Source organism: Mobula birostris, chromosome 22 (assembly GCF_030028105.1).
Source record: "Mobula birostris isolate sMobBir1 chromosome 22, sMobBir1.hap1, whole genome shotgun sequence".
Lineage (NCBI taxonomy): Eukaryota > Metazoa > Chordata > Chondrichthyes > Myliobatiformes > Myliobatidae > Mobula > Mobula birostris.
In genome coordinates, this window is record NC_092391.1 from 46,380,261 (window position 1) to 46,392,976 (window position 12,716).

The 12,716-nt window shown below is 44.4% G+C and overlaps 1 protein-coding gene across 1 annotated transcript in view; it reads right to left on the reverse strand.

Moving 5' to 3' along the window:
* The window catches only part of LOC140186440 (uncharacterized), a 143,898-nt gene that overhangs the window by 102,192 nt on the left and 28,990 nt on the right, over positions 1 to 12,716 (reverse strand). Inside the window, exons 7-9 of the mRNA XM_072240711.1 lie at positions 10,739 to 10,801; positions 7,238 to 7,453; positions 1,561 to 1,638 (exon numbers count right to left, since the gene is read on the reverse strand). Of these exons, the coding sequence (XP_072096812.1) occupies positions 1,561 to 1,638; positions 7,238 to 7,453; positions 10,739 to 10,801 (357 nt within the window). The remainder of the gene's footprint in view (positions 1 to 1,560; positions 1,639 to 7,237; positions 7,454 to 10,738; positions 10,802 to 12,716) is intronic.

Sequence of the window (12,716 nt, forward strand, 5' to 3'; positions counted from 1 at the left end):
AATTATTTTAAATTAATTTTAAAGTTGGAAAATATAAAGTCATCAACTTTGGTACGTGCAAGAGTATTTTCCAAACTCCAAAAAGTTAGTGGCAGCAGTGATCTATGAGAAACTGGCGTTCATAGATAATGGGCAAAGGAAATAATCAAATTCACTGATGAGACACCGGTGATGTATCTCAAGCACTACAGTACTGGGAATCGAAGTGATGCTGCTGCTGTACAAAGCCTTGGCCAGACTAATCCTTGTCATTTCGGAAGAAGGTAAGGCTTTTGACATGAGCGAAGCAGAGACCTTTTGCATCCAAGAGCTGAATTACGAAAACAGGTTACACAAACAGTCTGGCGTTGAGTTGACTAAGGAGTGATTGAACTGAAATTTCCACGATATGGAGGGAAACTGACAGGTGAAGTCAGTCCAGATTGGTGTAGATACAACTGGAGAACTTGTCTAAAAATTGCAGCTGGGGTTTTCAGGAGTGTTCTTGTACATGCAGAGAGGGTGATATTTGTAACTCCTCCTCACATGACAAGTGATGTTTAACTAAATTTAAGACTGTTACAGTAATTTGTTGATAATCAGGGACATTGTGTGGAATTGGAAAGACAGGGTCATGGAGTTGGTCACAGATGAGTCATGATTCCATTAGAGTCTGATTAGGTTTGAATAGTTTAATAGTCTATTCCAATGCCTAAACTCGATATTCCTAATCGAACCATAAATAAATCTGCTTACACATTTCTGCCCATACATTGCAGATCGTAACTTTGTTGAATAAAATATTTTTTTTTAGCTATGTGTGGTCTGGTCCCTGGCACTCCAGCCAGAGGAACAACTTCACTTCATCTACTCTATTAGAAGTTGTGCAACTTTGAACAATTATGTTCAATTTTCCCTGATCAATCTCTGCTGTAAGAGCAACTCCCATCTTTCCTAATCTGCCTGCAGGACTGAAGTCCTTAGGTGAAAAACAAAAAAACTTGCAGATATTAGAAATCTGAAATTAAAAAGAAACATACAATTCTTGAAATGTTCAACAGGTCAGTCGGTGTCCATAGAGAGAGAAATACATTAAGTCAATGAACTTTCATCAGGGTGCCTTTGTACTTGTAGAACTATCTTGTAGCTACTTTTTCTTCCATTATCCTGGGGTTCCCTGTGAACTTTCATTGTCTGTGAGGTTTGCTCCAAGAGTTGGGCAGTTTCTTACTGTTACATTTCTCAGATTATTACAATGCTTACAGCATTAGAAACTTCAACTTCTGCGGTTGCAAAACTGTTACAAACCTCTCTCTTGACGTTTCAGATCTCATGGTTTGGGAGTTTCTGTTGTAAAAGCCTTTACGAATATCACAAAGTACTCGCTGGCATATCCCTCCTCTCTCCCCAAACGAAAACAAACTACTGTCTGAATCCAATGTAACACGGGTCTGGAGGTATTCACTCATGCCATTTGTTCATTATATTGCTATGTTTAAGATAAGCTCTCAGCTTGCAAGCTGAAGGGCTTCTGAGTCTGAATTGTATTGCTTACCATCAGGTATAAATTTAAATGCTTACATGTCAGCGTGCTGTAACCAGGACTGTTAAAGTTGTAATCAATGATTTCGTTGTACCACGCAGTAACAGGGTCTTTGCCTGAAAAGGAGACAAAAGGCAAACATTCTTGACTGTCAACAATCAGCATGCCACGCTTCATGAGGAGACATTGGAGTGTGTGTACTAGGCACTTGGCAAGATCCAATAAAAAGAAGTTAGAGTTAAGTGGAGAGGGCATTGTGGGAGCGTCCATTGTGTGAGTGGGCCAGTGCGAGAGTGGGGACAGGAAAGTGGAATGCTCCTCTTGTAGGATGTGGAAAGACAGGGAAACCTCCAAAATCCCTGACAACAACACTTGCAAGAAGTGCATCCAGCTTTAGTTTCTTACAGACCATGTTAAGGAAATGGAGCTGGAACTGGATGAACTCTGGGTGATTTAAAAGGCTGAGGTGTTGATCAACAGAGCATACAGAGAGGGAGTTACACCCAAGGTGAAGGGCAGAGGTATTGTCAGGAGAGGAATGGGGATAGACAGCCTGTGCAGAGTACCCCTGTGTCTGTTCCCTTCAATTATAGACACACCACTTTGGATAATGGTGGGGGGAGACGGGTGTGGGAATGACCTCACAGAGGAAATCCACTGCAGTCAGGTCTCTGGTACTGAGTCTGACTCTGTGGCTCAGTAGCAAAGGGGGGCAGAAGAGGTGAGCTGCAATGGTAGAGAATTTGATGGTTGGGGGAATAGCCAGGAGTTCTGTGGATGAGAACAAGATTCCCAGAAGGTTTGTTTCCTCCTAGGCGCCAGGGTCAGGAACATCTCCAGTCAGCTCCTTAGCATTCTTAAGTGGGCGGATGAGCAGCCAGAGGTCGTGACCCATGTCGGTACCTATGACATGAGTAGGAAGGGTGACAAGGTCCTGCAAAGTGAGTTCAGGGAGATAGGTGCTAATTTAAAAGGCAGGACCTCCAAAACTGCGATCTCGGGATTGCTACCTATACCATGTACTAGTGAGGGCAGAAATAGGAAGATAATAGAGTTTAACAGATAGGTAAGGAGATGGTGCAGGAGGGAGGGCTTCAGATTTTTGGATCATTAAGCTCTCTTGCAGGGAACATGGGACCTGTGGTGATGGAAAGGTTTACACCTGAACTGGCGGGTGACTAGTATACTTGCGGGGAAGTTTTCTGGTGCTGCTTGGGGGCAGGGGGAGTGGGCGAGTGGCACATTTAAACGAGAGTTGCGGGGGATAGAAACCAAAGTGCCAGAGCAGATAGTGGAGTGGTTTCAGGGAAAGATGTTAAGCCTACGTACAATGTCAGTAATCGAGAGGTTGGGCATGGTGTGATTAATGTACTGAGGTGTGTATATATCAATGCAAGAAGTTCCTGTGTGTATATTTCAATGCAAGCAGATGAGCTTCAGACATGGATCAGCACGTGGAATTATGACACTGTAGACATTAGTGAGTTGCAGGAGGGCCGGACTTGCAGCTCAATATACCAAGGTTCTGTTGATTAGACATGATAAAGTAGGAGGGATTAAAGAGGGAGGTGGCATTACTAGTCAGGGAAAATGTAATGGAGTTGCTCAGACAAGAGCCCATCGACTGAGGCTATATGGGTGGGATTGAGGCATAGGGAAGGGATGACCCTGTTAATGAGATTACACTATAGACCACCCAATAGTCAGTGGAATTAATAGGACCAAATGTGTAAGAAATCGCAGACTGATGCAAGAAACATAAGTTTGTCATAACAGATGATTTTAACTTTCCACATATTGATTGGGATTGCCATTCTCTGAACAGGCTGAATGGAATAGAGCTTGTCAAATGTGTTCAGGAAAGTTTCCTTAATCAATACACAGAGATCACAGCTAGAGGGACTGTGATACTAGATTCTTCAGTTAGGAAAGGAGTCAGGGCAGGTGACAGAAGTTTATGCAGGGGGACACTTTACATCTTGTGATCATAATGCCATTAGTTTCAATATAATTATAGAAAATAGAATAGTACAGCACAGTACAGGCCCTTTGGCCCACAATGTTGTGCCGACCCTCAAACCCTGCCTCCCATATAAGCCCCCACCTTAAATTCCTCCATATACCTGTCTAGTAGTCTCTTAAACTTCACTAGTGTATCTGCCTCCACCACTGACTCAGGCAGTGCGTTCCACGCACCAACCACTCTCTGAGTAAAAAACCTTCCTCTAATATCCCCCTTGAACTTCCCACCCCTTACCTTAAAGCCATGTCCTCTTGTACTGAGCAGTGGTGCCCTGGGGAAGAGGCGCTGGCTGTCCACTCTACCTATTCCTCTTAATATCTTGTATACCTCTATCATGTCTCCTCTCATCCTCCTTCTCTCCAAAGAGTAAAGCCCTAGCTCCCTTAATTATGGAGAAGGGTAGGTCTGGGCCTTGGGTTGAGGTTCTAAATCAGAGAAAAGCCAGTTTTGATTGTATCAGAAAGGGTTTGGCAAGTGTGGATGCCAGGTACGCCTTGAAATTGTGAGACCTTCAAAAGTGAAATTCTGAGAGTACAGGGTTTGTATGTTTCTGACATAATAAAAGGCAAGGCTAACAGGTTCAGAGAACCTAGCTTTTTTTGAGGCCCTGTTTAAGAATAAGTAGAAGGTGCATAGCAGCTATAGGCAGGAAGGAACAAATGAAGTATTTGAGGAGTATAAGAAATGCCAGAGAACACTTGAGAAGGAAATCAGGAGAACAAATAGAAGGCATGAGGTTGCTCTAGTAGACAAGGAGAAGGAGAATCCTAGAGCATCTACAGATATATTAAGACCAAAAGGATAACAAGGAAAAATTGGTTCTCTTGAATATCTGAGAGACCATTTATGCATGGACCTGAAAGAGATGGGGGAAATATATGGAGTTTTGCATCTGTATTTACTCAGGAAATGGACACAGAGTCCCAGAAGTAAGGGGAAACAGCAGCAAGGTCATGGACCCTGTAAAAATTACAGAGGAGGAGGTGTTTGCTCTCCTGAGGCAAATTGGGGTGGACAAATCCCCAGGGCCTGACAAGGTGTTCCCTCGGACCTTGTGGGAGGCTATTGTAGAAACGAGCAGAGATATTTAAAATGTCCTTAGCATCGGGTGAAGTGCTGGGTGATTGGAGATTAGCTGATGTTGTTCCAGTGTTTAAGAAAGGCTAAAAAGTAAGGCAGGAAATTATAGGCTGGTGAGCCTGACATCAGTAGTGGGTATTGGAAGGTATTCTAAGGGATTACATGGTTATCAGTAAAAGAAAAGGAAGCTGGAATATGCCGGGCACTTGTTAAGAGATGGTGGACTGCAGGAATTGTTATTGGAAGGGATGACAGAAGGAAAGAGGGAAGGAGGAAGGCAGTGAGCCACTTGGTACGATAATATGATGCAATGGACTGGGTTGAGTTATGCTGAGGCCAGAAAAAGAGCGCAAGATCGAAGAAGATGGAGGTGCATAGCCGCCAAGCCTGGATTCGGGACGGCACCCACTGACTGACTGACTGCTTCTAAGGGACCAGATAAATAAGTATTTGGATAGAGAGGAACTGATTCAGGACAGTCAACATGGCTTTGTGCTTGGTGTGTCATGTCTAACCAATCTTAAAGAGTTTATTGAAAAAGTTATCAGGAAGGTTGAAGAATACAAAGTAGTGGATATTGTCTACATGGACTTTAGCAAGGCCTTTGACAAAGTCCCGTATGGGAGACTGGCCAAGAAGGTTCAGTTGCTGGTATTCAGGATGAGGTAGTAAATTGGATTAGACATTGGCTTTGTGGGAGAAGCCGGAGAGTGGTAGTAGATAGTTGCTTCTTTGACTGGAGGGCTGTGACTAGTGGTGAACCACAGGGACTGGTGCTGAGTCTGTTGTTGTTTATCAACTGTATCAATGATCAGGGTGATAATATAGTAAATTGGATCAGTAAATTTGTGAATTACACCAAGGTTGGGAGTGTAGGGGACAGCGAAGAAGGCTATCAAAGCTTGCAGAGGGATCTGAACTAGCTGGAAAAATGGGAAAAAATGGCAGATGGCATTTAATGCAGACAAGTGTGATGTTTTACACATTGGAAGGACAAACCAGGTGAGTGGTAGAGCACTGAGGAGTTTGGTAGAATGGAGGGATCTGGGAATACAGAGCCATAATTCCTTGAAAGTAACATCACAAGAGAATAGGGTCACAAAGAAAGCTTTTGGTTGATTGGCCTTCACAAATCAAAGAATTGAGTACAGGAGTTGGAATGTTATGTCAAAGTTGTATAAGACGTTGGTGAGGCCTAATTTGGAGTATTGTGTGCAGTTCTGGTCACCTACCTACAGAAAGTATATCAATAAGATTGAAAGAGTGCAGCGAAAATTTAGAAGGACGTTGCCTAGACTTGAGAACCTGAGTTAGAGGGAAAAGTTGAATAGGTTTGGACTTTATTCCTTACAGCATAAGAAATGAGGGGAGATTTGATAGAGGTATGAAGATTTATGAGGGGTATAGATAGGGTAAATGCAAGTCGGCTTTTTCTACCAAAGTTGGGTGAGACTAGAACTGGAGGTCATGGGTTATGGGTGAAAGGTGATATGTTTAAGGGGAGCATGAAGGGGAACCTCTTCACTCAGAGGTGGGCGAGAGTGTGGAACGAGCTGCCAGCTGAAGTGGTGGATTGGGTTTGATTTCAACATTGAAGTTTGGTACATGAATGGGAGAGGTATGGTTTGGGTGCTGGTCAATGGGACCAGGTAGATGAATAGTTTGGTACAGACTAGATGGGCCAAAGGACCTGTTTCTGTGCTGTAGTGTTCTATGACTCTAAGGTAACTAGAATCTGACCAACACATTGCCCTTTAATTCAGTCAGCTGACTCCAAACCTACAAAATGAATCAAAATGACTTTTTTCTCAGAAGCATCTGAGGAGGCTGCATTCCGGGAAGTAACGTACATTTGACAAGTACATTAAGGTCAAAGGGGTAGCTATGGAAAGAGTGGGAGCATTTGGGACCATAGTGACAATCTGTGCTTGGAGCTAGAGGACATGGTTTCTACCTTTATTGAGGAGAAGGATATTTTCGGTGAAATCCTAGAACATGTTACAAGAAGTCTTAGTGTAATTAAAATGGATAATTCTCAGAGCCTAATTAGATGTATCACTCTCTTGATTGCTGAAACACTTTGATTCTACATTCTGTAATTTTTTGTACTACCTCAGTGACCTGTGGTAATGCATTGATCTGTGAATAGTGCACAAGACAAGATCTTCCCTGTCCTGTAGTACTGGTGACAATAATAATCCAATTCCAATTTCAGGATTGCTGGGGTCCTATTGGAGATACTTACATTGTCTGCTGGTCACAAGTGAGGTGCCAGATGACTGAAGGATGGCAAATATGGTTTCTTTATTCCAGAAGTGCAGTGGGGATAAGAGAGGTAGTTACAGTCTAATGTCAGTGGTAGGTAGTTATTGGAAAGGGAGTATTGTTCAGGAATAGGAAGTGTGGAGCTCTTCAGAGGAGATCCTAAACAAGCAGCTGGACTGAAGAAACAAAGTGCATTGATGAAGGAACCATGGTTGCAGAATATCAGACATATTCAGTGGGATTTCTTTCAATCGCCGGTTCTTTGACGTCCGGAGTTCAGAGGGATTGGTAAAGATTCGGGGAAGGTATGGAAAGGATAAAGAAAGACCGGAGATGGAAATATACACCTGAAATTTCTGCTGCGGTGCTGGGTATGGTCCAGATGTTCTCGCCGTTCTTGGTCTTGCTGTCCTCTGCCACTCCCATGGATACCAGGTATTCTGCCCACCTCTTGCATTCTTGCCGTAGTTCAAAACTGTATTGAAGCGCCGGTGCGTCGTGCATCGCTCTGTAATGATTGTGAGCCTCCAAAGCTTCGGACTCAAACATGCTCATTTCATTTTCTGAAAACAGAACACACACATGAATGTAATACAGACTCGAGAGCAGAAGTCTCTCAGCTTCTTCAGATGGGACTTCATCCAAGCTGACATAGCTCCAGTTCAGAGTACAATTTACATGCACAGCATAGTCTCCATTATCTGTTTATGTGTCATGTCCTAATGAGCTCTGTGCTACATTCATGTAAGGAATTAGATACATTTTGACGCTTTCCTATCTACTTCTATTGACATCTTTGCTTCCCTCTCTCATGTTAATATTGCCTTGATAACACCACTTTGACATTGTAGCATAAGTACGATGTGGTGTTGTTGAGGTGGAGTACGCAGTCCAAGACATCAACCTGGCTCTCCACAGATGCTGCCTGACCCACTGAGTTCCTTCAGAAGTTGGTTCTGAGTTGGACGACAATCTGCAATCAAACGACCAATGCTAGATCATTGGGAAAGTGGGCCAAGGAATGGCAAAGGGAATTTAATTCAGACAAGTGCAAAGTGTTGCATTCTTGTAAGTTAAACTAAGGCAGGACCTAAACCAGTAAATGAGTAAAGAGTGTGGTAGAACAGAGACGTGCCCACAGTTTCCTGAAAGTGGTGACACAAGTAGACAGGGTGGTTGGCATGGATGAGTTGGGCTGAAGGGCTGTATCTGTGACTCTCTGACTGTAATGTAATGCCATTTCACTATTAGAGCACATTCCATCATATCATCTCATCCAGTCAATCACATTTCTTTTATTGAAGTAAGTCATAGAGCAAAGGCTTCTAAAACCTAAAAGATCTGGTTGGTATGTGTCAATGAGAAAGGCAAATAAAAGTTGTCAATTATAGACACGAGACGGCTATTGTCCCCAGATGCTTCAAAACCTCCACAATCATCCCTGTAGCAAAGAAATCAGTTGTAGCCTGTCTGAATGATTACCGTCCCGTTGCCCTGACCCCCATAGTGATGAAATGTTTTGAACAGCTTGTCAAGCCTCATATCACAGCCAGCTTCCCCTCATCACTGAATCCCCTACAGTTTGCTTATCGTCCAAATCCCTCTACAGAGGACGCAATATCCACCACACTGCACACAGTTCTCTCTCACTTGGACAACAAAGACACTCATACCAGAATCCTGTACATTGATTTCAGTTCAGCATTCAATACCATCACCCCGCAGAGACTAGTGGAGAAACTGTCGCTGCTTGGCCTTAACACTGCCATGTGTTGCTGGATTCTGGATTTCTTGACAGAGAGACCACAGTCAGTCCGTGTTGGCAGGAACATCTCTGACTCCATCACACTGAGCACTGGATCCCCACAAGGCTGTGTGCTTAGCCTATTGCTGTTTACACCACTAACACATGACTGTGCAGCCAGATTCAAGGAGAACCTGATCATTAAATTTGCAGATGATACCACAGTGGTGGGGCTCATCAGCAAAAATGATGAAACAATGTACAAGGAGAAGGTCAAACACCTAGAGAGCTGGTGCAGGGATAACAACTTGATGCTTAATGTCACCAAAACCAAGGAGATGATCGTCGATTTCAGACAGTCTCAGCCTGAGCACACACTCCTCAGCATCAGCGGCTCCACAGTGGAGAGAGTGGAAAACATCAAGTTCCTTGGGGTGCAGATCTTGGACAATCTCACCTGGTCCAGGAACACCACTGGGATTGTGAAACGGGCCCAACAGAGATTGCACTTTCTGAGGAAGCTTAAACAAGCATCATTCCCCACTAACATCTTAACTACATTCTACAGAGGCGTGGTTGAGAGTGTGCTGACCTTTTGCATCACAACCTGGTACTCCAGCTGCAGTGCTGTCGACAAAAAAGCCTTGCAGAGGGTGGTTAGGGGAGCGGAGAAGGTTATTGGAGTCTCCCTACCTTCTGTCCAAGACCTCTTTCAGAGTCGATGCCTCCAGAAGACACGGAACTTCAATAAAGACCCCTCTCACCCTCTCCATGAACTGTTTGTTCTTCTACCATCAGGCAAACGTTACAGGAGCATCAAAACTAAAACCACAAGGCTACTAAACAGCTTCCTCCCACAGGCAGTCAGACTGCTAAATAGCTGCTCCACCTGACTTTGCTTTGGACACTTTTAACTTGCACTGGACACTTATAACTTGATTTTAACTGACATGTGGCTGTTGTGTTTTACTATTTATTGTTATGTTTGTTATTTAGTGTTGTGTTTGTTATGTTATGATTGCACTGCTCCTGAGAAACGCTGTTTCATTCTGCCCTGCAGAGCTGATGTACGGTTAGAATGACAATAAAGTTTTTTGAATCTTGAATCTTTGAGAGATTCTGCAGATGCTGGAAATCCAAAACCACACACACAAAATGCTGGAGGAACTCAGTAGGTCAGGCAGCATCTATGGAAGTGAATAAACAGTCGACGTTTTGGGCCAAGACCCTTCTTCAGGATTGAAAAGGAAGGGGGAAGATGCCAGAATAAAAGGATGGTGGTGGGGGGGGGGTGTGAGGAAGGAGGACAGCTGGAAGGTGATAGGTGAAGTCAGATGGGTAGGAGAGATCAAGGGCTGGAGAAGAAGGAATCTGACAGGAGAGGAGAGTGGACCATAGGAGAAAGGGAAGGAGAAGGGGACCCGGGGGGGGGAGGTGAGAGGCAGGTGAGAAGAGGTAAGAGGCCGGAGTGGGGAACAGAAGAAGAGGGAGGGGGGAGGGAATTTTATTTTTACCAGAAGGAGAAATCAATATTCATGCCATTGGGTTGGAGACTACCCAATATAAGGTGTTTCTGATTCATATCAGGTATTCTGATTCATTAATATTCCTTCAATTAAAACCCAGGGTACCAAGGGATTATTTTTTCCCCTCTGAGTTGGAGGACAAGGTCTTGGTCTATTTCAGGAGATCTGCCATGCCTGGAAAGACCCGAGGCCTCGACTGCACCTTACACAATCAGTGTTCTTGGGAAGTGAGAGCCAAGCATTGACAGTGCTGGCAACCCGAATATCTTGGGCGCCTGGTAAATAAAGAATTTGAATATCCTGAGAAGCTGGAAAAGGATTGACACAGGTTGTCCTGAATAGACAAAATGTAAGCACAGAACACTCAGTTTCTAGAGTGGGATCATGATCTACCTGGAAAGCGAGCGCATCCAGATGAGGACTGGGCTAAGACCGGCACCCGTTTAATTAGTCCTAATGATGCACTGTGGCCCCGTGTGGGGTGCAGGAGGGGTACAGGGAAGCCAGTTTGTTATCACTGTGAGGTGTGTGGAGATGGTGTGGAGAAGGAGGTTGCTCGTCACTTGCGATAGCCTTACCTGCCACAGCTGCTGGAGCTTCCACTTCCTTTTCCTCTGGTTCTGCCTCGGGCGGGGGTGTGACTGTGGAACACACGGACAAGCAGAGAGAGCTTTATCAGGGGGACGGGCTGGTGGGCAGAGAGCTGTTAGATAGTAGCGCGAGTGAGTAAATGAGAAGGTTACGCGGAAGATACAGCCCCGGGGTGGAGGCATTCTGTCCCACAGGCACTGGCAGCAGCCCCTCATCCTCCCTCGTCGGAGAGTGAAGAAGGCATACAGGATGAGGAAGGTAGTTTATTTAGCCAGATGGTGGTGAATCTGTGGAGCTCTTTACCACAGATGGTTGTAGGGACCAAATCACTGGGTTTATTTATTGGTTAAGATATAGTGTGGAATAGGCCCTTCCTTTTATTTATGTGCTTTGTTTTTCTGTCGGTCTGTTTCTGTCTTTCAGTATCTCTCTCTCTAACTTCCCTTGCTTACCTATTAACTAGACTTTATCTACTGCCTATCCCCATGGCAACCCTGGCCTCATAGTAACAAGGTTTTGTAGCCCATTGCACGACTCCCACCCTCTCCTTAACTTTAAACTGGCCAGTTTATCTCCCTTCAAAATAAATACAACAGTAGAAGGTGGAAATCTGAAATAGAAACAGAAAATTCTGGAAATACTCAGCAGGTCAGGCAGCCCCTGAAAGTGAAGGTCAGGTCTTTGACCTGAAATTTTATTCTAGTCCAAACAAGCCTATTTCCATTCCAGTCTCTACTGTTTGTGTGACTATAGATGAGCAAACTGCATATAACGCATGGCTGAGACAGCTGTCCTTCCCACAGAGGGACTGTGACTGCTGGTGAAACTTGCCTCCAGGCTAAAGTGATTAAATACTTGTGATCGTCTATGAGAATTATTCAGAAGCATTCGATATTAAAAAGATACATGCTGTAATCTAATTTCTGAGTTAAAAAAACAAAATAATGAAATATAGTTAGAAATGCATTTAAATTAATTTGATTAAATTGAAAACTCTCACGAATGACCTTAAAGTTACCCTAGCAACTCACACAAAATGTTGGAGGAAGTCAGCAGGCCAGGCAGCACCTATGGAAAAGAGTACAGTCGACGTTTTGGGCTGAAACCCTTTGGCAGAAAGTTACCCTTCTCCCTCTGACCTACGTTTCTTGTTTCACATGAAGAGATTGTTCCCCAGCCTGAGTTACCTCTGTACTGGTATAGCTGGCAGGTTCCCCGCGTAGAGTGAAGACCTTGGCATGGGTGAACAGTGGTCTCGTCAGAAAAAAGTCTGATTTATCTGGATGTCCTGAGTACCAGCACCTATTCACCCGTTCACTGGGCTCCCAAAATGAAAAAGGTAACTGCCCGCAATGCCACTGGCGTGGCCCAGTGGTGGAACCGTTCCCTCACGGCTTCAGCACCCTGGGTTCAATCCTGACTTCCAGTGCTGCCTTTGTGGAGTCTGCACGTTCTCTCTCTGAATGAGTGGGTTTCCCCTGGGTTAGTACGTTAATTGGATGCTGCAAGCCACCACCAGTGTGGAGTGGACTCTGGGACAGTTGATGAGAAGGTGGATCAGAGAAGGATTAGTGACAGGGGCTGGTTGATGGTCACTGGCCTAGTGGACTGTAGAGCCTGCTGAGTGCTGTAGCTTCTCTGTGACACTTCTGACTGGATTGGATGATCATACACTAATGTGTGACCCCGATATTTCTTATTAACCTATTGGCCTCAAGTTTATCCGATTATCAATTGCCTTTTACACACCCAGTCTGAAAATTTTCGAATGCTCTCTTGAGCAACACACACAGAATGCTGGAGGAACTCAGTGGATCAGGCAGCATCTGCAGAAGGACATAGACTGTCGACATTTCAGTTCGAGACCATTCAGCTGGAGAGGAAGCTGGATGGCTGCCAGCAAGTATAAAGAGTTGACACAAGAGCTGCTGGGTGATAGGTGGATCCAGGGGAGGCTGGCTACAG